Source organism: Somniosus microcephalus, chromosome 2, assembly GCF_052327205.1.
Source record: "Somniosus microcephalus isolate GS21.2 chromosome 2, FLI_Smic_1.0, whole genome shotgun sequence".
NCBI lineage: Eukaryota > Metazoa > Chordata > Chondrichthyes > Squaliformes > Somniosidae > Somniosus > Somniosus microcephalus.
In genome coordinates, this window is record NC_140988.1 from 156,946,438 (window position 1) to 156,971,644 (window position 25,207).

Below are 25,207 nucleotides of genomic sequence, written 5' to 3' on the forward strand. Positions count from 1 at the left end.
ATTTTATATCAATGCTGCCAAATGGTTTGCATTGTTATATAATGTTGAAATAATTAATTTGTTACAGAATCACTAATTCATAAACCATTCTCTTCCCTGTTTAGAAATGAATGGACTTGAAGTCATATTGTATTTTTTGTTAAAAATATATTTAAATGAAATAAATTACCAACAGTTTTCAGAAACTTAAATTTACGAAATAATTACCCCCTCCTAAGAATTTTCTTTTCAAAAAAGGGACAGTTTTTCTTTAAAGTGATTTTCTGTTGCTGTTCTGCTGCATTAGATTTACACTTTATGTTGAAATTCTTTTTATCTGCTAACTAAATCTCGGACTCAGTCTCTTGTTTAAAAATGAGACACAGACACCGAGATACTGCCTTGACTTTGGCATTGCGCTGCCTCACAGCAGTAGCATGACAGAGGAAAGAACCCAAATTATACAATCAGTGTTCAATGCCACTCGAGATGCACTAGTACTTATATCTTATTTTAAAACTTTATTGCCTTGTCTGCAGTTTTTGGAACTATGAGTTGATCACAGAAGGACTGAAAAAAAATATTCTGTATTATTGGCCCTTTACATCATAGGACCAGATATACTCGAGAAGTGTAGTCACAGTGCTGGTGTACCCAGTTGAACTTCATATCCAATAACTACCAGCATCAACTTCTAAACGTAGTCATGACCAGAACCACTGGATGCCTAAAGTTTTATGGAGAAAATTGCAGGCAATTGTGGATGTGAATGAGTAATCTCCATTATTCAATCTGATTGATTATCAGTTCTTTCCTCCTTCCCAGTTCATGGGACTTCTCCCCTTCACTCCTCAGTTTACACTGGCCTTCTCGTCTTCCTTCCTCAGTTTACTTCCTCAATGTGTCCCTCTCTCCCACTCCTGGCTCTAGCGGATTGAACTTTGCTCAGCACGGCAAGCAGGAATTCCTGATCTCACAACGTGTCACTAGATCTGGGATTCCCATCTGCTGCATGCTGCAGAGTTTGATGATACCCAAATAACAGCATCAGATAGGAGCTGGGAGAGATGGTAAGGAGAACATCAGGAGCAGAGTAAGGCTATTTTGGCAGATTGTAGTGGCCCTGGTCATAACAGATATGGACAGACTACACAGTTATCAGTGTTCAAAACTAGAGAAATAACTTAACAGCCACAACTTACATATAAAGTAACAGTTGGGTTGACTGAGCTTATAGATCCTTAAAGTGAAAATAGTAGACCCTTGAACTAAGGAAGGGGAAAGAAAATTCAGCCCCTATTCCTTCTCCTGATCACTATCAAGTGACCCCTGCTGTAAAATGCACATATTTTGGAAGAGAACAGTCTATTGACATTTACTGCCAAGGGTTTCACATGAAGGAGGACTTGGTGAACTACTAGAGGATGGGCAGCACCCGTGCAACTGCACCCCAGCATGAACCAAGCACACCGTCAGCAGAGATGGTTTGAAAAATGGGGAAACTTGGCATAGATAAAAATAAATTAATAGAACTTTTGTACCTTTAAATACAATTTCAAGTTTCATCAGGCATTCAGAAAACACTCAATCTTCATTACTGTGATTGATGGCATATTCTGAACTCTTACCTTGAGATACAGCTTAGTAATATATTCAGACCCAACTGTTATACATATATCAAAACTGAACAGGTTTCCTATAGTGTATCAATTAAAAATATATAAATTAATTTGCTAAAGCGCAATCACATATTGAACAGGAGTGTGTTAAATACAGTACATAACCAGGAGCTAGATTCTCATTTCTGATATGAATTATAAAGATATTAGGTTGTATTTCAGTCTTCTTCATCTTCCTCAATTATTGCATGAAAGCGATCAGAGTCCGAGTGCATGAATTTTTGCAGAACTCGTGGGGATTTGAGAAGAGCAGTGAATGATGTTTTTCTGCTTATGGCCGGAGACGATTCTTGCCTGTTGATGTCCTTTGCTGGCAATGTGCTGCTGTTCTGAGAATGCATTGCATGTTTATGTTCAGGAGCACCCAACATCTGGCACACATCCTGAGGAGCTTCACTGTTCAGGTACTGCCAAGGTTTCTTGCCACTGTGGTCCCTTAAATTAACATTTGCTCGATATTTCTTCACTAAGGATTGAATGATTTTCAACTGTCCATGTATAGCAGCAATGTGCAGAGGAGTGTACCCACAGGTAGATTTAATGTCTACATTTAGTTCAACTTTATTTTTACTTGCACCACCAATAAATCCAGAGAGTGCACGATGGTTACCATGTTTTGCTATCCAGTGAAGTACTGTATAGCCAGAAATAAAATCCTTTTTCAAAGCAAAGTTAGGGTCTTTGCGGAATAAGACATAAGCCTGTTCAAACATGCCAACAGCTGTTTTCACTATCCATTCATGCTCTTTAGAATCAAGTGGTACCAATGAAGATTTTTCAGATACGCCCCCAATTTTTAATGGATCCTCTTCACTGTGGCTCTCTGTCTGGGCTAAACATGGTGGCCGATCACTTACGTGCAGAGATACATCTCTATCAACCATTTTCGGAGTAGTTGACTGGTTATTGACTAGTGGAACTGTTGACATTTTGTGAGGAAGTCCATTGCTCTTAACCATCTTTTTAAGAGAAGGTTTGTGTCTTTTGGGCAATATACTTTGCCCTTCAGAGTGCCGACTATTGTCCATTAGCTGCCCACGTCCAGCAGATGGCTTACAAAACTGTGACAGCTTTCTCGGGTTCTTTTGAATGCATTCTTCTGTGCATACTGCCGAATTTACAAGCACTTCAGTGTCACTACCAGTTAGTAACCCTGGCAACATTCTCAGTACTTTGTCATCACTTCCATGTTTCTTTGGAGATGAAAGGTTCTTACAGTGGTTGATCATTTTGTTCTCCTGAGTAGGAGATGTAATGCCCTGCCTCTCTACTCTCTGAAAAACTTTGTTTGACTCCTCCACAACATTCTCGAGGGGATTTTGGTCAAGTTTATACTGTATGTTTTTAGTGGCAGGTTCATCAGAAATGATCTCAGCATTGTAGTTTGGAGGCGATTCATGGGCAGGTACTCCCTTCCCTGTACACTTAGCAACAGAACGAGGAGGGACCACACGAGAAAGGTTGGGCGAGGCTGTGGAATGAGATAAAACCTGCTGACTGGAATTCCTGCTGCGATTGGTATCGCCATTAAACAATCTCACGGTGTCTTCAGTGCAAAAACTTGTGACTACAGAACTTCTATCTTTGTTTTTAAGATTTCTAGACCTTTGCGCTGTTGACTTACAAATAACTGAAGCTTCACCTTTGTTGGTAACTCCAATACAATCCCTCTGCCGAACGGGTTGATCCACATTGGCTCTTTTGCCATCTTCCCTGACTGGGTCAAGCTGTGAGCGACAACGTTCGGGCAACAAGGAGCTGCGATTCGCTCCACCGGCGCAGTTTCCACCTTGCAATAGGGTTGGCGATTCCTTCGGCGATCCCTTTGGCGCCTGCACAACATCTGCGGAAAGTTCTGAATAATCCCGAGGCGCAGCTTTCTCCTGACCTCTGGGGCGACGGTGAGTTGTGCTCACTTTCAGTAGTCCTGGCTCTTGACGCCTTGCCTCAGCCCCGGGCTTACTCTCTGCCCCCGGAACCTGTCTGTCAACCACAGGCTGCTTGCATTTACCTGCCCTTTGCCTCGCCTTCTCTCCTTTATTTGGACGGCCGAGCACTACATCGCTTGAAATGGGAGACTCTTCGGGGATGAATTCTATGTATCTTTTCCTCAGTAAGATATACTTGACCCCATCCTCTTCCCTCACCACCGCTAGCGAGTTGACAAACTTCTTGAACTGTTCACGGGTCTGCACTTGCCTCTCAGGGTCCCTCAGGAAGCGCCTGAAATGAGCGATCAGATCCGCATTCCTCGCCTTTCCACGGTGACTCAACAGAAAATCCAAAACGGCTTCTTGACTGAAAGTTTCAGCCATCGCTCGAAAAATGCTGCCCTGGCTCCCGGACCCTGAACTGGCGCTCGGAGCCGCCACTCCCCTCACACACCTGCCCGCAGCTCCCGCCCCTCCGCACCGCCCATTGGCTCCCAGCTCTGATCGACGTCCCGTCGCTGCATTTCATTGGTCAATTCCGATGGCAATCAACGCGAGCCTGGGTGGGCATTCCGGAGATTAGAAACAGCGCGTGAGGCAGCCCCACCTGCAAAAGGTGGGTCCGAAAAGTCATGTCAAGTACAAAGGTATCCCGAGGGGGTTGTCCGGCCGGATTGCCTCCCTCTCTTCCGCGGCCGGGTGGCCCTGGAGATGGAGCACGCGGTGTCCGCCGGCGAGCTCGAGCTCTTTCGTGACCGGTGGGCGCCGCGGGGACTGGAGTGCGTAATCGATTTAAGAGGCCAAATTTTAATTTGATTAATCGGGTTTATTTAAAGGGTTTATTTGTTTAAGGGTTTTTTTTGGGTTTATAAAAAGAGGACAAAGGTATCCCGAGAGCGGAGGGGAGGTAATTGCCGTGCACTCCGCCCAGATAGAAAACGCAGGTGACATGTAAGCAAACATGTAAGAGAAAGGTTAAAAAATGTGTTCAATTGGCTGTGGAGGCCAACAGGCTGATTGTCCGAGAATGGGACGGATAAAAGACAGCAGACCAGTTACCGGCCAATACCTTCGGGCTTGGTGCTTCAGCGACAGGAGGTCTCAAGTTACAATTCCCAACGTTAACTCTAGATCTTGTTATATATTCATTCTCGGGATGTAGGCGTTGCTAGTAAAACTCATTTATTGTCCATCCCTAATTACAACTGAGTGGGTTGCTGGGCCACTTTAGAGGGCAGTTAAGGTGTGGGTAGTTGCATACAAGTCAGATCAGGTAAGGACTGCAGGTATTCGTGAACCAGTTGGGTTTCTACTACAATCTGACAGCTTCATTGTCACTTTTACTGACACCAGCTTTTCATTTCCAGTGTTATTTTTTTAGTAGTTCAAAAGTAAGATTTGAACATTTGAACTCATATTCATCTGGACTATTAGGTCAAGCCTCAGAATTACTAGTCCAATAACAACCACTACCATATTCAGAATCACAGAATGATACAGCACAGAAGTAGGCCATTTGGCACATAATGTCTGTGCCTGCTCTTTGAAAGAGCCATCCAATTAGTCCCATTCCCCTTCTCTTTCCCCATTTTTCTCCTTCAAGTATTTATCCAATTCCCTTTTGAAAGTTAATATTGAATCAGCTTCCAGCACTCTTTCAGGCATTGCATTCCAGATCATAACAACTCACTGCATAAAAAAATGTTTCCTCAGGTCGCCTCTGGTTTCTTTGCCTTAAATCTGTGTCCTCTGATTACCAACATTTCTGCCATTGGAAACCGTTTCTCCTTATTTACTCTATCAAAACCCTTCGTGATTTTGAACACTATCAAATCTCCCCTTAACCTTCTCTGCTCTAAGGAGAATAACCCCAGTTTCTCTAGTCTCTCCACATAACTGAAGCCTTTCATCCCTGGTATCATACAAGTAATTCTCCTCTGCATCCTGTCTAAGGCCTTGACATCATTCCTAAAGTGTGGCACCCAGAATTGGCCACAATACTCCAGTTGGATCCTAACCAGTGTTTTATAAAGATTTAGCGTAACTTCCTTGCTTTTGTACTTTATGCTTCTATTTTATAAAGCCAAGGATCCCGTATGACTTTTTAACAGCCTTTTCAACTTGTCCTGCTCCCTTCAAAGATAGTCACAGGTCTCTCTGTTCCTGCACTCCCTTTAAAATTGTACCATATTTAAAATATTGCCTCTCCTAATTCTTCTTACCAGAATGAATCACTTCACACTTCTCTGTGTTAAATTTCATCTGCCACGTGTCTGCCCATTTCATCAGTCTGTTTATGTCCTCTTGAAGTCTTACTATCCTCCTCACTGTTTACTACATTATGTAATGCAAATTCCTTTTCTGTTATTGTATTTCACCATTGCTTAAATTGTATTTCCAAACCATCATTTAGTCATACTCTTGCTATGTAATAATTACTTTTAATTTGTGTTGCAGTCATCATTTTGTATCCAGTCAGTTTCAATTCTAATTATGATTTTTAATCTGATTCTGACACCCAGTTCGATAGATTATTTGTTTTAGTGAGCAAGGACAGCTTGAGTCCAGGTAAATGTCTGAGCTGCTTAAACACTTCTAGCTGCTGATGAATAATTTTGTGGAGCAATGGTGGTGACCTGCTTTTTTGTTAGCAGCCTAATATCTCAAGGGCTATACCACTTTGTGCCGGAAACTTTTAGACAAACAATCGTTAGTGTAGCCTAGGAGCTACGAGGTTTCTAAAACTCAGAAGATTCCATTCCTCTAAAAAAGTGGTTCGTTGCCAAGCAACTATAAATAAAGCACAACAAGTTGTCTTTTTGAAATTTGACTCAAGTCAGGCTAGGGACGTCCGTGAGTCTGAGTTGTACATGTAGAAAGCAGCAGTGAAGGGCATTGATTTGTGCACAGCACTCCCTGCCCACCCCCCCCCCCCCCCCCACAAGCAAAGAAGCGACGTCACCGAGCTTGCACATACATGGCACCTGTAACATAGTAGGTACAAAGATATAGGTGGAAACTGCTAGCTCTGGAATGGAGGCCCTAGAGAGAATGGCAAGCCTATGCATGGGAAAGTTAGTGCAGGGAATTCTAACCTATAATGGATTTATAGGTAATGTGATTTAAAAAAAAATGTAATTTTCAATGTACTGTATTTAATAACATAAATTTAATTCTTAGCTAGCTATACATAGTGCATTAGGTTAGATAGATACACAGCCACTGAAAAAAAGTGCAATTTTTTTGAGTGATTTGATTGGTTCATTGATTGATTCGGTACCGTTTCCTACCTCATCCAAGAGTATCAGCATGGTTATTTAAGCCAATCATTCTTTTTTTTGCCCATAGCACGTGTGAAGCCTTTGTAGTGTGATGCCTTTGAGTGATGTGATGCTACAGATGCATAATATGCAAAATCTCTAATTGGACAGATGCACACTGGGTAAAAACCATAGCCTCCATCTTTGACCTATTAATATTTTGAATCTATTGATATTTGGGATTGCAGCAAATCTTTGTAACGAAATCAATGCTAAGATTATCTTTTTAAAAAATAAACAACTTTTAAAAAGTGCCACAAATGTGAGACCGTAAAACCAATTTTCAGCAGAATACACCTGCTATGCATAAACTGGATTAAACGTGGACAGCTGTCATAATTGCCCTAATATTTAAGTCACTTTTATTTTTGATGCCTTTCCCCATTTTCTGCTCAATTTCATGCTGGCATTTCTAACTTCTTAGATGTGAGTTTCAATGTCATAGGTTATTTGTGCACTTCAATAAAAATAAATGATCTTTCTTAGATATGATATTTCTTGAGTTCTCCGTCTTGCACACATAAAACATCCAGATTATGAAATAAGCTTACATAAACAAAGTGAAATGGGTGCAAAATTGAAACCAACTGCTGCATTATTGATAGCCCTGAACATAAGGGTAGGAGAGAAATCTCTCTCAATTTAGTAGATTAGTGCTAGGATTTATCTGCAAAGATTACACATTAACTCAGATGGTACCCTAAACTTGGGACCTGTTTTCTGTCAGTGGCACAGGAACAGTCTGAATGTAATAAAGCATTAAGCCAAACATTATATACCTCTGTTACTTGAAAAATAAATGTTGATTATTTTTGTTCCATACAAATTACGATTAGAGAAAGAACTTTAATTTGTATAGCTCCTTGCATGATCTCAGGACGTCCCATAACACTTCACAGCCAATTAACTCTTTCAGCTGAGACATTAAAGCAAGGCTCCAGTTGCTTTCGCAGGTGGATGTGAAAGATTCTATGGAACTTTTTGAAGAAGAGCAGGGAGGTTCTCCTGGTGTCCTGGCCAACATACATCACTATTAAAGAAAGATGGTTGTGATGGTTGGAGGTCAATTATCACAGCCCCAGGAGTTCCTCAGGGCAGTTTCCTAGGCCCAACCATCTTCAGCTACTTTATCAATGACCTTCCCTCCATCATAAGGTCAGAAGTGGGGATGTTCGCTGATGACTGCACAGTGTTCAGTGCCATTCAGATAATGAAGCAGTCCATACCCACATGCAGCAGGACCTGGATGACATTCAGGCTTGAGCTGATAAGTGGCAGGTAACATTCGCGTCACACAAGTGCCAGGCAATGGCTATCTCCAACAAGCGAGAGACTAACCACCGCCCCTTGACATTCAACAGCATTACCATCGCCGAATCCCCCGCCATCAATATCCTGGGGCTCACCATTGACCAGAAACTTAACTGAACCAGCCACATAAATACTGTACCTACAAAAGCAGGTCAGAGGCTGGGTATTCTGTGGCGAGTGACTCACCTCCTGACTCCCCAAAGCCAAGGCACAGGTCAGGAGTGTGATGGAATACTCTCCACTTGTCTGGATGAGTGCAGCTCCAACAACACTCAAGAAGCTCGACACCATCCAAGACAAAGCAGCCCACTTGATTGGCACCCCATCCACCACCTTAAACATTCACTCCCTCTACCACCAGCCTACCGTGGCTACAGTGTGTACCATCTACAAGATGCACTGCAGCAACTCGCCAAGGCTTCTTCAGCAGCACCTCCCAAACCTGCGAACTCTACCACCTAGAAGGACAAGGGCAGCAAGCGCATGGGTGCATCACCGCCTCCAAGCTACCCTCCAAGTTACACACCATCCTGACTTGGAAGTATATCGTCATTCCTTCATCATCGCTGGGTCAAAATCCTGGAACTCCCTCCCTAACAGCACTGTGTGAGTAACTTCACCACAGGGACTGCAGCGGTTCAAGAAGGCGGTTCAAGAAGGCGGCTCACCACCACCTTCTCAAGGGCAACTAGGGATGGGCAGTAAATGCTGGCCTTGCCAGTGATGCCCACATCTCAGGAACGAATTTTTTAAAAAGGCTCTGGAGGAGGTCTTGCACCCATGACCTTCTATCAAAAACAAGAAGGATACCACTGAGCCAAATCTGACACTTGGGATTACTAGGATTGTGTCTTTAGTCATCTGCACCTTTTATGAACAGTAATTTAAGTATGTAAAAATTATACTTTTGTATGTTTTTGATAGCATTTTTTGTCACTGTTCTCCCTTCCCTTCCTGAAGATGCGGATTGCTGACTTTCATGTAGTGCTATGGACACTAGGGGGATGAAATTCAGTAGGCTAGTGCCCCCAGTTAGCGCCTGGCGGAGGCGCTCAGGCAGTAGCGCTGCGGAGGGGCGAATCCTGCGCTGCATAGCAAATTCGTCGGCCCCGTAGCACCGGCGGTAACAGTTAGTGCCTCGGTCCCTTTCGTCATGCAGATCGTGACATCAGCGAGTGTGCAACGCTCGCTGGGCGCCTGATCTCCAAACTTCAGTAACGCCCCTGCCTTACCGCCTCGCGCTGACAGCACCAGGGAGCGGAGGCGTGAACCTGCCGGCTGGTGGGGCGATACTTAAAGGGATGCGCCCCAGCTGTCAAGGAACTTCCATTCCAAAGGTCAGTTATGAGTGGCCGAGAGCACAGGATGTATCTGCAGCCAAATAAAGGCTGCTTAGTCTTCTTAGCTGTTGCGGGTCTTCAAAGCACTTTCCATTTCATCTCACAGCATATCGCCGTTCTGCACTCCCCGAATCATTGGGGGTTGGTGTGCAGACTCCAGTAACCCTCTCATTTAATGGCTGGAAGGTGCCTGCACCAATGCTCACTTCCGATTACACACCTCATATTCGTTATCTCTTGGAGCCTAACGCCACTCACCTACGCCATTAGCACTTGATTTAGCGCTCCCCTGCATTCTTTGAGCGCGGAGACTGAATTTAGCGGGCAGCGAGATTGATTAGCGCCTGGCGCTAAATTTCCAACTTTTCAAAAGTTTGCTCCCCTTCCTGGGCGCTGCTGAATTTCTCCCCCTTGGTCCCTTCTAATACCTCATCCAAGTTGCAATTATTCATGTGTGGGCCTTGATGAGCTATTTGACAGTAGGGGGCATTGCAGCTAAACTTGATCATGTTCCCACAGGGGTTTGGAGAGCAACATTAAGGAGTAGCAACCCTGGACTAATTTGCCTTTCCTACACAAGGAATTTATTCTTTCAAAATTGAACTTTATTCATTGATCAAATATTTGCAAACATTTATTTACAGCATAAAATCCTGCCATAGTTCATTTTTGAGCCAGATAATTTCTGGTAGTGTTTACACCGATACATTAGGGTTCTATTTGCTGAGACCAACTGCTGCCCCAGGACTATTTTAAATAGATCAATGGGGTCCCACTGGGTCAGCCCAATGCTCACCAAACTAAAACACACGCTCCAAGTGCCCCCCCCCCCTTTGAGGAAGGCACCATTAATACGAGTTGTTTATCTGAACAGAAATTGTATGTCAGTGCAATTAAAATTTGATCCGTATGGTCGATGATACAATCAAAACCGATGATGCCCGCCAGTCAGGGAAGGCTTCCAGTGTACGGATGGACACCGTATGAGGCGAGCACGTGAAATCAGGTAACCGCACAGACAGGACCTCATTGAACTGTCGCAGTTAGCTCACTGCATAAATTCACTGAAACATCGGGAGAGTCCAGCATCCGTAATTTCTGAAGTTGCTATTATCAGCAAATGTTACTCAGTATGAAGGGTCTACATCTGAAACGTTAACCTATCTGACACCTGTTGAGGTTTCCAGTATTTTATGTTTTTGTTTCACATTTCTAGCATCTTCAGTTTTGTTTTGCTTTCTGTTACCCAATATGATGTGCTAAATAATATTAGCAGTATGAAAAAAATTGTCGTATGTTACATCAAGTTAACGCATACATTCGCAATGCAAAGATTATTTGAATTTTCAAATATGCGGTCTAAATAGCACATTGTGTGGACGTGTAGCACATTCTGCTATTTAAAACGCGTTTTTAATCTGAACAAATACTGTGCAGAAATAACCACTTGCAATAAACTTCCAGGAAAGACATATAAGTATCTGTTTATCGCCTCCTCTCCCGGACCACAGTAAGTCACTGTAATCGAGAGGGGTGTAAATTCTTTTTATGTTACATTAGCAGTATCACATGCGTTTCATGGGGTCGTACTCTGTGGGATTTGTTATGGTATGATGAGCTAAATTGCTGAGCTCGGATACCTCGTTGCATGAGGCGGATACAGTATTTCAAGTAATGATTATAGATTGCGCGGCACCCCTACGGGCGGTATGTATATGTGTGGGGGCGAGGAGCCCGTGTGCAGGATGCCATATTGCGCGAGCAGAGAGGCTGCAAGTCCCGGGGCAGGAGCACGCGGGCTGGAGCAGCGTACACACACACACACACTCTAATCCACAGTGCTATCAACGAGCAGCGCCCACACATTGATCCACAGTAATATCAACCCGAGCAGTGTCCACACACACTGATCCACAATAATATCAACCCAGGATGGCTGCGGTAGTAGCAAGGAAGCCCGTGAGTGCCCACTTTTAATGTAACATTTCTCTTATGAATGTAGAGGCTACAGGATGCGATTGGACTTTTATTTTTCTGTTAATGCAATACCGTTAATCTGCACAGTTGCGTGTTTGAACGAGTTAACTGTTAAAACAACGGCAAAAGGGTTAAGAAAAACTGCAGTTTAACCAATTGTTTCAGTTGGAAAAATAGCATCTTAAGTATTTCAGTTAGTACAGCCAGGAATGTCCATTTATTGGTAAACAGGTAGCGGAGGTTAAGACGTGTTTAGTCTCCTTTCCGTTAACGTGTTAATGGCGTCGCTGTTATGTGGGATTATTTTTATGTTCTCCTATTTAAACTGTGAAAGATCCGCGGCACTGGTAAGAGAGGAGCTTTTTTGCAGAGACCGCCGTTGGACCGGATGGGACGGGATGGATGCCTCACCCCTGTTTCCAGCAGTTAGCTCAGCGTGAATGGGTAGACAGAGGAAGCGTTGGGTAATCAGGGGCCTGTGTTCAAGAGCTGAGCTCCTACACTGACTCATCAACTGAACACTATATTTTCTATTTTTTTTATTTTTGTAATTGTAAAAATGCAGTTTCTCATATAGATAGGTGGACTAGTAATTCAGGCTAAAGGCTAGTGTAAAACTACAATGCCAAATTATTAGTTAGTTATTTTACAAACCGATCCATTTCAAGTCCGATTTTTTCATATTTTGGGGTGCATAAAGAGGGTTCTTTGCATCTTGGGTTGAACTGTCTAAATTTTCTCCCCGTTTGCCATGTGGCAGATGACAACATCATGTTAGTTTGGCAAAGAGAGAGGAAGTAGGTTTGGGGGTGGGGTTTGTTTGAGATCTTGTTAAAAGTTGGATAATATGCAATATTTGTTAACATACAAAACGATTAAAGCCACAATAGCAGAGTTTCCGATGGCGGCATCAGTAAAATACAAGCCCATAAGCAGGAAATCTTGATTGAATGAATGGCCTTTAAATTAATTCTCAACAACAGCTTGCACTTATACAGTGTAAAAGAAACAGTTCAGAAAGATTAATGGTAAAAAGACAGAAATTCAGCAGGAAAAAAAGGAGGAAATGGAGGGGAGAGAGAGAGTTTGAGTGGCGGGAATGCAGGACAAGCAATAGCCTGGACTCCGACAAATGGATGATGTAGACAGGGCTGTAGAGTTAGAGATCACTAAGATATGGTGGAATGTAGCTGCGGAGAGATTAGAAAACAAGTAAAAGGATTTAGAAGTTTATTTGCTGGGACAGCAGAACTTGGGACAACGGGTGATTCACGCGTGAGACTTTGTGCTGGAGAGGATGTGGGTCATTGTGTTTCAGTTGATGTTTGTGAAGAAGGTGGAGGGAGGCAGGTAAAAATATTGTTGGGAAAGTTTATCCTCAAGATGATGAGAGCATGGATTAGGGTTTTAGCAGCAGTGGAGGATAAGTAGTGTGCAAATGGTGAATGCTACAGTGATAGAAGAATGTCGCCTTGGTAATGGACCAGATGTGGGGCACACAGCTCAGCTTAGGGTTGGATATAATGCTAAGATTATGTATTATCAGATTTAGCTTGAGAGGGGGGTTTGGGATAGGAGTACATTGGTACTGGCAAGAGCCCAAAAGGATGGCTTTGACTATGTGAAGGTTAAGCAGAAGGAAATTTTGATTTATCCAGGATGAGATATTTGCCAGATGGTCAGAAACTGTGGCAGTAGCCTTTGAATCCATGATGTTGATGTTGATTCATGATGTTCATTGGCATACATGTGGAAGGTGTCCCTGTGTTTGTGGATGATATCACTGAGGAGTGGTGTGTCAATGATGAACAGGGCCAGACCAAGGATAGCGTCCTGGGGTATGCTGGAGGTGACAAACTGGGTATAGGAGGAAGCGCTGCTCGAAGACATGCAGTGACTGCACTAGGACAGATGACTCGAACCTTGAGCGAGTGGTGCTGTGGAAGAGAATGAAATGATGAACCATGTCGAAAGTGGCACAGCATTTGAAGAGAATGAGGAAAGATAGTGAATAATGGTTAAAGTCGTGCAGGATGTTGATAAGTTTGACCTGACCAGTTTCATTACTGCAAATGGGCTGAAAACCAGATTAAAGGAACTCAAAATAGGAACTCAGAATAACTGGACCAACCACATAAATACTGTGGCTACAAGAGCAGGTCAGAGGCTGGGTATTTTGCAGCTTGACTAACCTTCTGACTCCCCAAAGCCTTTCCACTATCTACAAAGACAAGTCAGGAGTGTGATGGAATACTCTCCACTTGCCTAGACGAATGCAGCTCCAACAGCACTCAAGAAGTTAGACACTATCCAGGGCAAAGTAGCCCACTTGATTGGCACACCATTCACCACCTTAAACATTCACTCCCTGCACCACCGGCACACCGTGGCTGCAGTGTGTACCATCTACAAGATGCACTGCAGAAACTCGCCAAGGCCTCTTTGACAGCACCTCCCAAACCTGCAACCTCTATCACCTGGAAGGACAAGGACAAGAGCAGCAGGCGCTTGGGAACACCACCACCTTCAAGCTCCCCTCCAAGTCACACACCATCCTGACTTGGAATTATATCGCTGTTCCTTCATCGTCGCTGGGTCAAAATCCTGGAACTCCCTCCCTAACAGCACTGTGGGAGTACCTTCACCTCATGGACTGCAGCGGTTCAAGAAGATGGCTCACCACCACCTTCTCAAGGGCAATTAGGGATGGGCAATAAATGCTGGGCTTGCCAGCGACACCCACATCCCATGAATGAATAAAAATAATAGGAAAGATATGTGTGTATTTGAGTGGCAACAATGTGTTGAGGTCAGAGAGAACAGTTAATTTAAAGAGAATAGGGAAATCGAGGGTAGGCTTTTTAACATGGCAGTTTTGAAAGGGATCTGGACAGTGCCAGAGAATAGGGATTGATTTATGCTGTCAAGCATGCCGAAGAAGTGGAAGTTGGATGGTTCAGCACTGGTGATGGAGAGTCAAGGAACCAGTGGTGAACTTTAAAGATAGAGATTACTTTGAGGCTGATTGTTGATTGGCCTTTAGAGGCTATGAGAATTCATGTGATGATAAGCTTGAGGAAATGACGATGTGTAAGATGGGGGAAGTTAGTATTGGGTGAAATTGAGGGAAGTGAGAAGGAATACTCTCCAAGATAATACCCTATGGTGGCCATGGCCCTGACTATTTGTTCTGTATGTCACCCTTGTACCTGTAATAATCTTTCAAAAAAAATTTGTTTTTACATAATTAATGATAGTTCTGTTTTTGTAGGGCCATTATATATAGCGGAAATGCTGCAGAAAGATTTGAAGGAATATTGTAGGACTTTCCCCTGGAGTACTTTAACTCTGCTGATTTAAATCCAAGTTCTTTCTTATACCTTGGCATGCTCCCAGGACAGACCAAAGCACCTTACCTACAATTAATTCATTTAGAATTGCAGTCACTTGTTACGTAGGCAAACACCACAGTCAGTTTGTGAACAGCAAGATTCCACAGAAAGCCATCTGTTAAAATTGTTTTTGGTGGTGTTGCTTGACTATATGCTAACTACTTTTGTTTTGGTAACAGAGAAAAAGAGAAGAAAATTGATAATACATCCTTTTACACTATCCTGTCAGAAGTAGTGTCTCAGTAAAGGAAACATATAATAATAATTAATAGCTGTTTGTAACATCCGTGGAGCTGAATAGAGGATAACGCTGAATGATGAGAGTCTATTCATAGAGTTAATAGAACAGAGCACACATTGTGGTCATGAGTTGTATAAATATTTTACCATTGATAACAGCTGTGGAGTTGCTGAGAAATATGAGGGCTTTCATTGCCGAAACTGAATATATATTACTCTGCCTAATTCACAGAAATGTATAAACTTCAAGTTATATAAATGTATAAACTTCAAGTTATATAAATGTATATTTTTCAACATATTCATTTGACTACAGCTGCTGCCAGTATTATAGTAAAGCATGGAGCCTTAAAGGAGTTGGACAAATATTTTTACAGCTGTGCTGCTAAAGTGAAGTTTTAAAATAAGGGGCGTTTACTTTTATCAAATATTTGCCAACTTGGTAATAAGACAAGAATAATGTGGTCTGTAGCATATCTTGGGTAGTAATGGTTGCATAATTTTTGCTTCCATTTGGTGACTGAAGTTCCTCACCACTATATTCGATGTTTGAGAGAGCACAGCATGTCATTTACATCAGTATTCACAAGATCGATAAATTAAATCCATCTTGACTGGAGCACTTGAATGGTTTAATCATTTTAATTGCTATTCCTTACTCCCTCCACCACCCCCCCCCCTCTCACCTGAAGATCTTGACTCTGTTTCTTGGATGACAGAAGGCTCAGAGGGTGGTAAATCTATGGAATTTGCTGCCCCAGAGAGCTGTGGAAGCTGCAACATTAAATACATTTAAAATGGAGATAGACAGTTTCCTAGCAGATAAGGGAATTAGGGGCTACGGGGAGAGGGCAGGGAAGTGGACGTGAGTCTAGATTCGGATCAGCCATGATCCTATTGAATGGCGGAGCAGGCCCGAGGGGCCGTATGGCCTACTCCTGCTCCTACTTCTTATGTTCTTATCCAAGAAGCTGTGCTTTGGGTGAACCTAGACAGTGAGTGCCAAGCAGCTATGTGATCATGGTGGGGTTATCAAGGCCAAGCCCAATCGAGTGAATGACCAAACTTGAAGGCTGAAAATGAGTGAGTCATTGGAGCATGGAATGGTTCATGTGCCATTGGGATAGATTGGCATGAAAACAGTGTTGGAGTACACAAAGAGCAGCTATTCCATAAATGAATTTGTGTGCAATTAGGAAAATTCTGTGCTCATATGACTAGGCATGCTTCTGGTGGCGTGCACTGAAGGTGCTGACACACTGCATTTCACTCCAATTCCCAAATTGTCTTCTGGATTTTAAATACTTTGGGGGTGAAATGGAACTTGGGGTGGGGATGCAAAAAAGGCCGAATCACTTTTGCTGTTCATTATACGATATGCCCGATATTCAGTTCTATCTAAGTCAATGGAATTGAATATTGGGCGGGGCGTATAATGGGTGTCCGATGCAATACCACCTGTTTTGCATCCCCGACCATGTCCAATTTAACCCCCTTTGACTTGGCGGCAGCAGCAGCAGTAGTGTGGAAAAAAGAATCCCAGGGCCAGAGCACTGCTTCAAGAGGCTATGTCTGAGAATCTTTGTGGAGTTCAAGTAGTCCTTGAGACAGGAAGTGAAGTTTGAGCAGAGCTAAAACTAAGTGCAAGAGTTTGAACTAGCCATCACACAGAGTATATTGAAGGACTGTTCCAGCATTCCTACTCGGACCAAAACCTACTAGATATTTGCAGCTGAGTGCCCAAGCTCCAGACTTGCAATGCCCTTTTCCCTTTCTCCCTCTGCTGAAGGAGCCTGAGCTACATTGCTTCCTGCAAACTGTACCATCCAATCCCTCACAGCAGCAACTGGCTGAAAAGGTTATCCCCGCTAGGTGCTACTTTTTGGCTGCACTCAGAGTGTGGCAGATAATCTGTCTTAAACTAGTCGATCTCTTGTGATATTGCACAGAGGGAGTCAAAAGCAAATGTAGTCTTCTGGTGAAGCAAGCTTGGAGAGGGATAATTGGGCCAGGATACACATATGAAATTCAATCCCTATTTTAAAGTAATTTGTTCTGTACTTATTTTAATGTTCTGTTATATTTTCTACATTTATAATGGAAACTGCCTATATAAGTTTGTCATGCTGTAATTACAGCCATTTGCCAATGATGGGGCTGAAGCACCTCTACTGATGGGAGGATGCAATTACAGCACGTTATGTTTACATAGGCAGTTGCCATTATAAATGTGGACATAGCAAATGACTGAAAAAGTTGATAGAAAGTATGCTGCAGATGTTAGATTTTTCACATATGATAGATGTAGAGCAAGTAGTTGGTCCGTCTATTGTCTTAAAAATCTTGTGTGCTCCAGAATTTGCAGTCAGCGGCGAAGCAAAGGCGTTCGCCGCTGGCCCCAAAGTAAGCTTCGCACAATGATCTCGCGATCTTTGTATCGAAGTTCAGGTTTTCCGACATGTAATTCAAATCAACGTAGTATAATAGGAATCCCCTAGTGCGAGCTACTGTGACATCAACAAGCTGTCTAAGCAGCCAATCAAAATGCAGAATTCTCACAGACAGCGAACAAGGAAGTGAGTAAAATTCTAACTTTTTAAAAATGTTAGAGAGATCGAATCAAAGATTGGGGCACTTACATGGGGAAAAGGCAAACCTGAAATAAAGATGAACAGGCTTGATTTTTATTAAAATGGGCAAATTTGACACTGCACAAAATTAAAATGAGTTTTTCAGGCCCATCACCTTTGTTTAGCAGTCAGTATGTTGTTAAAACCCCCGTTACACCTAATCCCTTTGGCTCTAACTTTTAGTGGGGAACATAACAGTGGTATAACTAAGGAAGAGCCAAAGTTTTTGTCAGTTTCCCTGATTTGAGAGATTTCACTGATTGCTAGGGGCGGGGGTGGGGTGGGGTTGGTGTGGTTGGTGGTCCACAGCGCAGCCTGTGGAGGAGCAGTGAATGACAGACCGCAACTTCAGGATTGCCACGTTAGGCTGCACCTGCGCTAAATCCTGAAGTTGCGGTCAGTTTCAAAGGCGGAATGACAGCCAATGCTTCCAATTGGTCTTCATCGGGACAGCAAATTCTGGGCCCTTGTGTCAATGAATGTAGTGTTGTGGAGTCCCTTCAAGCAATCAAAGCACACATTGCTGTCCCATCACATCCTGGAAACTTGGCCTATCAGCTGCTAGAAACCAATGTATGTTCAACCATTTAAGAAAGACGAAACCATGTCATCAGGAGCTAATGGATTCCAGAGCCGTTCTCTAGTGTAATTTCTGATTGGTTATTTTTGTGACTGCCAAATTACATTTCATCAGAAAAGAATGCTGTGGTATATAGCTGGTATGTTAGTTCCTCGCCCACTATATACACCTCTTAAAATAAACTTAATCACATAATTAGCATAACAATACATGCAGGCAATACAACACCCACCCGTAGCCCAGTACTTTGGCATTGTCCATGGTTTCGGCTTTCTTATGATTGAACATGTATTGGTCTAACGTGAAGAAAATATGCACAGAGGAACATGCCTGTTCCATGCTATCCTGCTCATTCATCCCCTTGGCTCTGGTGTCAGGAGCACAAGGATAGATTAATAAAGAGAAACAGAGGGGGGGGGGGGGTGGTAATGGAGACCAGAAGAAAGAAATACTATATAAAAGAGAGTGAGTAACAGAGAGAGCTAAACTAATGAACACAGTAAGAGGAACAAAGAGGCCAAGAGTAACCAAGAAAGGAGAGAGAACAGACAGAAGAAAACACAGAGCAACTTTTCTAGAGGGCTGTAAGCCTCCACTCTTCATCCCAACCCACAGCTCTGCCTCTCCTGAGCTTTGGCTGTGATCTGAAGCGTTCTCCTAGAATCACAGTCTGGCCTCATACTTCACCTTGGCGCTGGCCTGCAACCTATGCCCAGATGTATAAGCTCTGGCCCACTGCTACACAGGTGGGGCCCCTACCCACACACCAACCTGAGGTGTGGCCACCTCGATCTGTCTCCCACAGCCCAACATGAGCCTTGAGCTTAAAGTCATTGTTGTGAATCTTCTTTGCCTTTGTTTCTTTTATAGGAAGTTTATATTGTTCAGAAAGAACTTCAAATATAAGAGGTCCTAGTTCCCAATACTGGGGAATTTTCCCTGTTTACATCCTTATAAATCCCTTCGTCCCCTCCAGACTGCTGTTGTTTCAGTTGCTTTGTAGGTTTGTCTCTGACAGCACGAGAGTGGTTGACCCTGTGAAGTAAATAAAGTTATACAAGTGCTGCTGGAGGCACAAACACTTTCCTTGAGATGGGATTTGTTTGGTGACTCCCACTGCTTGGTTCCAGAGCAGAAAATATAAACAGCAGTTGCTGACAGCAGTTCAGTCACATCTTCCAATTTTTGATCTTGTTGCAGGTGGACTGAGGTCTTGGACTGTGTGTACAGGCCATCGATGAGCTTTCAGCCTTCCCCTGGCTTTGGCAGTTTGGCCACAGACTTTCCTGAAGTCACATGTGTGAGATTTGCACATCTGCAGTAGTTTTAGTCATCTCGTGACTTCTGAGTGACTGCACATGCACTAATTTTACACGTGCAGTTATCCATTATCACCAAACCCTTTCTGTTGAATCAACAGCAAGGGAACTGAGTTGTTACACAGAATCACTTCCTGTGGAAGACATTCTGTAACATAAATTGGTTATCACATTTTTCTTTCTGTCTTCAGACCTTGCCCTTTGTTTCAGCCAAGTTTGTATAGGGCAATAGCAAAAAGTTGCTTGAATGACCTGTGTGGGCAGACTGAGCACTGGGGACGACTAGCGATGGCTTTTGCTCCTGGCTGCAACTTTTTTGCATTGGCTCTGGTGGTTTGGGGAGGACCACTTCATGAAAAGGTTCTCCAGTGCCAGAGACAGCATGCCAGTTAATTTATCTTCCTATGCTGCTACTGAAGTTGAGGCTGCTGCTGGCAGCCACTCTATCACTAGTTTGGCTGCAACAATTCAAAGAGTTGGTTAAACACGTACTAACTGTGGGGGGAAAAAAAGCCACCTCCAATAGGTGAAGCTTTTTGTAGATGCACAATGCTCTAATTTGTTTGGCTGGGGGAGTGGAGAGAAGCGGGGAGAGTCTTGCACTGGATATTTGAAGTGATAGTAATGGTTACCTTCAGCTTTTGTACACATCTAATCCACAAATTCCTCTGATCTCGGACTGCTGTTTGAACGCCTGGTGTCCTTTATGGCATTTCACACTGTTGCCATTTTTTAAGATACGGGAATTCATCCAATTCATTGTCTATTCATTATTTCAGTACCACCAGCTGAGTGTTGTACATGTTTAACATAGGCCATTGCTGTGCACTCTGTCTTGTAGCTGCTGTCTGAATCATTATAAAATGAATGTCATTCCCTCCCTACATACACTGTATTCATCACTGATTTTCTGGTTGAGTTTTGATGCATTTCTAATATTTCTTAAAGAATCCTGCTACCAACAAATTGAGGAGGAAGGCAGGACAACATGAGGGAGGCCTGTTCTAATCTGAACAGTAGGTCTGACCTTAGTCTGTCAGTAACATTTCTGTTTAACCCATGGGTGCTTGTTCGGATCATAAATGTTAGAAAGCGCTTACTGTAACCCCTCACTACAGTGCTTCGCCACCTTTAAAATCCCATTTAGGAGAGATTGAGTATTAGAAGTGGATTGACTGGAAATTAATTGCAAATAAGAACATCTGGATTTTTAATTTAATTTAATTCCATTGTCTAGTTCTCTGCTCTTATCAACCTCCTGACCCTGCCCATGGAAAGGAAGAAAGTACCTGCATTTATAGAGCGCCTTTCATGCCCACGGGACATCCCTGGTGCTTCACAGCCAGTTAAATACTTTTAAAGTGTAGTCACTGGTGTAATGTAGTGAAACACAGCAGCCAAGGACCCACAAAACAGCAATGAGATTAATGACTAGATAATATTTTTTTTTAGTGATGTTGGTTGAGGGATAAGTATTGTCCAGGACACTGGGAGAACTCCCCTGCTCTAGGCAGTTGGATAATGATCAGGGGCAGGAACCTTGGCTGATTTGCCTAACTCTTTAAGTGATGGAGCCTTGGCTGATTTACCCATCTCTAATTGTTGGTCGCCGAGACCAATTGTAGTGCTCCTGTTGCTTCCTCAACTGAGGTTGGTTAGCTCTGCACAGGCTCAAGATTGAACCTAGGTCCATCCTGGCCTGTTGGCTGAGCCATTGGGGAAGTATAACCTTTCTGTGTAGGCGAGTCATTGAATCAAATTGTGTTTGATTTGTGTCTGTTCTGCATTTCTGTGCTATGTGATACATGGCCTTTTCCTGTCATCCACCAGAACATGGAAGTACTTTTTGTATGGACAGTGCTGCCTTTTCTAGCAAACACGTTGGGCTGGATTTTACCAGCCCTAAGGGGGCGGGTTTGAAGGCGGGTCAGGTGGGAAAGTTGTAAAAAATGACAGCGGGTTCCAATCCCACCGTCAACCCGCCTCCGCGCAACTTTCCCAAAGGTGGGCTTGCAGACTCCGTTTTGGTCTCGCCTCCAAGCGGCGGGATAGGCCCTTAAGGCACTTAACTGCTACTTAACGACCTCTCAAATCCCATTTTGAGAGGCCTTTCAAATTTTGCCACATTTCCAGCAAGCTGCACGTCTCTCCTGAAACACGCCAGCTAATCCTGTCGGGTTCACAAGTGGCTGGCTTCCTAACAGCTGCAGCTCCAGCATAAAAATGGAGTTTTCAACAAGGATCAGTTGCAGGTGGCAGAACTTTGTTTTCTCAGGTCTGGGAGAACATTTTGCAGGTCTACTGATTTTGGAAGCGGTGAAGCTGAGATCCATCTCCACTGTGACCTCCTGGGAAAACCCTCTCCCCACATTGACTGAGCGCTTCCTCAACTGAGGTATATACCAGCAGCATGGGAACCATTTATTTCCTTTTCTCCTGGACCTCGGATTCGGATGAAGACCAGCCACGGCAGCAGCAGAACCCGGAACAACAGCAGCACCACCAGCAACAGGTGCATCAACCTGCTGCTCACCCACCTGATGGTGCACAGGGCAGAAGGTGCCAGCGCAGGGAAGCACGCCGCCGCAGGAGATACCCCCAAAACAGGGTTTACAGGATGAGGATGAGCTTCCTCAACATTACTGAGCAGCAGCGCCAAAGGAGGCTGAGACTTTCGCGAGAGGTAGTCACTGATATCTGCGCAATGCTGCACCAACACCTGGAGCCCAGAGGAGTGGCTGGACACCCCTTACCAGTGGCTGTAAAAGTCACCACCGCTCAACTTTTTTGCTTCAGGCTCATTCCAGGGATCATCAGCAGACATCAGCGGCATCTCCCAGTCGCCCGCACACACTTGCATCATGCAGGTTACCAGTGCCCTCTTTGCAAAGGCGCACAATTACATAAACTTCTCTAAGGATCAAGCAAGTATAACCGCGTGTGCGGTTGGATTTGCAAATATGGCAGGCTTTCCAAGGGTGCAGGGCGTCATTGGCTGCACACATGTGGCCCTTAAGGCACCCCATCACAGTCAAGCTCATTTTGTCAACCGCAAGGGCTTCCACTCCCTCAACGTGCAGCTGGTGTGTAACTACAAGAAGGACATTTTACATGTTTGCGCCAAGTACTCTGGCAGTTGCCATGACTCATTCATCCTGCGGCAGTCTAGTGTGCCTCCACTCTTCAGTCCGCCAAACCAACTTTGCGGATGGCTACTTGGAGACAAGGGCTATCCCCTGAAGACGTGGCTAATGACGCCATTCAGGAGGCCATCCAAGGAAGCTGAGGAGCGCTACAACTCCAGCCACATTTCGACCAGATCCATTATTGAGCAAACCATCGGCTTGCTGAAGATGCGCTTCAGATGCCTTGATAGATCAGGTGGAGCCCTGCAGTACTCGGCAGCCAGGGTCTCCAGAATCGTCGTGGTTTGCTGTGCACTTCACAACATCGCACAGCATCGTGGCCTGCAGCTGCCTGAGGGACGAGTGGCTCAGCGCATGGCCTCCTCAGATGAGGAGGAGAACAAGAACGAAGACCTTGCGGATGCTCATCAACCAGCGGCAGCAGTACGCGAGCACACTGCTGCCCGGGATGCACTCATCTTGGCCAGATTTGCTTAGGTTGCCCAATCAAACACATTTGGCTTGCACCTTCTTACCACCCCATAGACAATGGACAAGAACCTGCAGTTTCCTATCACTCTGACCACCATACTGACAAATCCAAGTCGCCCTGAGCCCTCAATGTGGAACTTCCATTTGCGAAATGACACCGCCCACAACTTCAACAGTTCGCCATCACTTCATTTTATTACATTGACTAAAGGATGGCATTTAACAATTAAACACAACAGAAAACCCAAGTGACTACCCTTGTGACTACTTGTGCTTTATCTTCCTCTTGGCGTGCTCCTACGTGGTGCTTCCCCTGTGGCTTCAGCAGATGTGGAGGCCCCTTGCTCACTTTCATGTTGCTCCTGCCTCAACACCTTTGGCGGGCGTCCTCTGGGGTTGCGAGCCTGTGAGGGCTCGCCAACAGTCTGCTCCTCCTGCGGCTGTGCAGGGGATGAGACGCCCATCTCAGTTGGGTGAGGACTCTGGTGGGGCTCTGACTGAGGGCTCCGCAGTGGCATGGGAGTTTGAGCACTTGGAGAGGAGCCCCCACTTCCTTGTTGTCTGCCACCAACATCCCTCTCATGGGTCAGCACCACTTCAGAGCTAGCAAGTGACTTGACAGCACCTTGCTGCACTTCAGGGGGGTCATGACAACCCGTATCTGCACTGGCACTCCTACTCCAGCGGACATCCATGAAGCTCTGGTTTCTCTGCTCAATAGCTGCCCATCGCTCCTCCAGAGATGTCATTCTATTCTGAACAATCACCATGTTTTCAACACTCTGGTGACTTAGCTCCTCCATGGCCTTAGCCATCCTTTCCACGGAGGATGCCATCCTTTCCATGATGATGCTTTCATGCGCCAATGCCTCCACAAAGGCTCTGCTCATGTTAGCAATGGACTCCTCCATCCTCTCCACACTCAGTGACCCTGGAGACAAAACCTGCACCTGTTCCTGGAGTTCAGTCACCGCTCTCCTTCTGGATGGACCCGGAGGCACAGGGTCCACATGCAGCTGAGCAGAGCTGGGGGAGCGCCCTGCGGCCTCTGACGAGGACTCTCCACTGCTGTCCCTGTCTCCACCATCTGCTGATGCTCACTTGTGAGTTGAGATACACCAGGTGACAACACTACTTCTCCTGAAGGTCCCACCAAGGTGTGAGTGTCTGCGCTGGTGCTGGGTGCGCTGAATTCTGCTGACGCTGCGCCCTCTGGTTGCAGGTTCTTCTGAGGAGTCTTCTGGCTCAGGCTCTTCCTCCTGGACAGTGGGGAGGGGGGCTGTTGATGGTCCTGTGGGGGAGTAAAGGCATGAGTTAGACGTGATATTAACGTAGCATGCACATGGAATAGTGCAGATGATCACAAGTCAATCTGTTTGAGCATCAGAAGCCATATCAGTCACTCATGCAATGTAAACGAGAGAGATGCAAAACTATTCTGTCACCAGCTTGCTCTGATGTGCCCGTCTGTCTGTCTCCCCCCACTTCCACATCCTCCTCGGCTCCCACGATCTCTAGGGCCGCCTCCTCAGTACTGGTGAGCTGGGCTATTGAGGGTGGCCCTCCTCCTGTCTTCGCCCTTTCCCTCTTATTGTGGGCTCTCTTTTCCTGCAATGAGGGACACAAGTGGAGTTTGAGTGAGAATGATGGAGTGAGTGTAGAGAATCCAGCGTATAGATGCTTAGAGGACACAAAGATGGAGTGAGGTCCCAAGACCAAAGGCACTCTGTGTGTTGTTGTCATAGCATAACAGTGATGGGGAGTGCGAGGGCTGCATAGTCGAATAGTTAAGTGATTGTGTACATAGAGAGAGGGATGGTTAAGGGTGCAGGGATGTAAAGGTAAAGTGGGATGTGGAGGAGTAGGTTGACAATGCAGAGTGCTGGTGATGA

The 25,207-nt window shown here is 44.5% G+C and overlaps 2 protein-coding genes across 3 annotated transcripts in view; one reads left to right on the forward strand and one right to left on the reverse strand.

Moving 5' to 3' along the window:
* Positions 1–25,207, forward strand: part of LOC147123052 (septin-11-like) — an 88,619-nt gene that overhangs the window by 6,306 nt on the left and 57,106 nt on the right. Inside the window, exon 1 of one of the 2 annotated variants that reach the window (XM_085964484.1) lies at positions 11,293–11,519. The exons of the other annotated variant lie outside the window; for it this stretch is intronic. Within the exon in view, the coding sequence (XP_085820610.1) occupies positions 11,493–11,519 (27 nt within the window). The 5' untranslated portion in view covers positions 11,293–11,492. Of the gene's footprint in view, positions 1–11,292; positions 11,520–25,207 lie in introns of those variants that run through there. 2 annotated transcript variants of the gene reach the window in all.
* sowahb (sosondowah ankyrin repeat domain family member B) lies at positions 481–4,346 on the reverse strand. Its single transcript, XM_085964450.1, has one exon. The coding sequence runs from the start codon at positions 3,971–3,973 to the stop codon at positions 1,817–1,819; it is 2,157 nt and encodes a 718-aa protein (XP_085820576.1). The 5' UTR covers positions 3,974–4,346; the 3' UTR covers positions 481–1,816.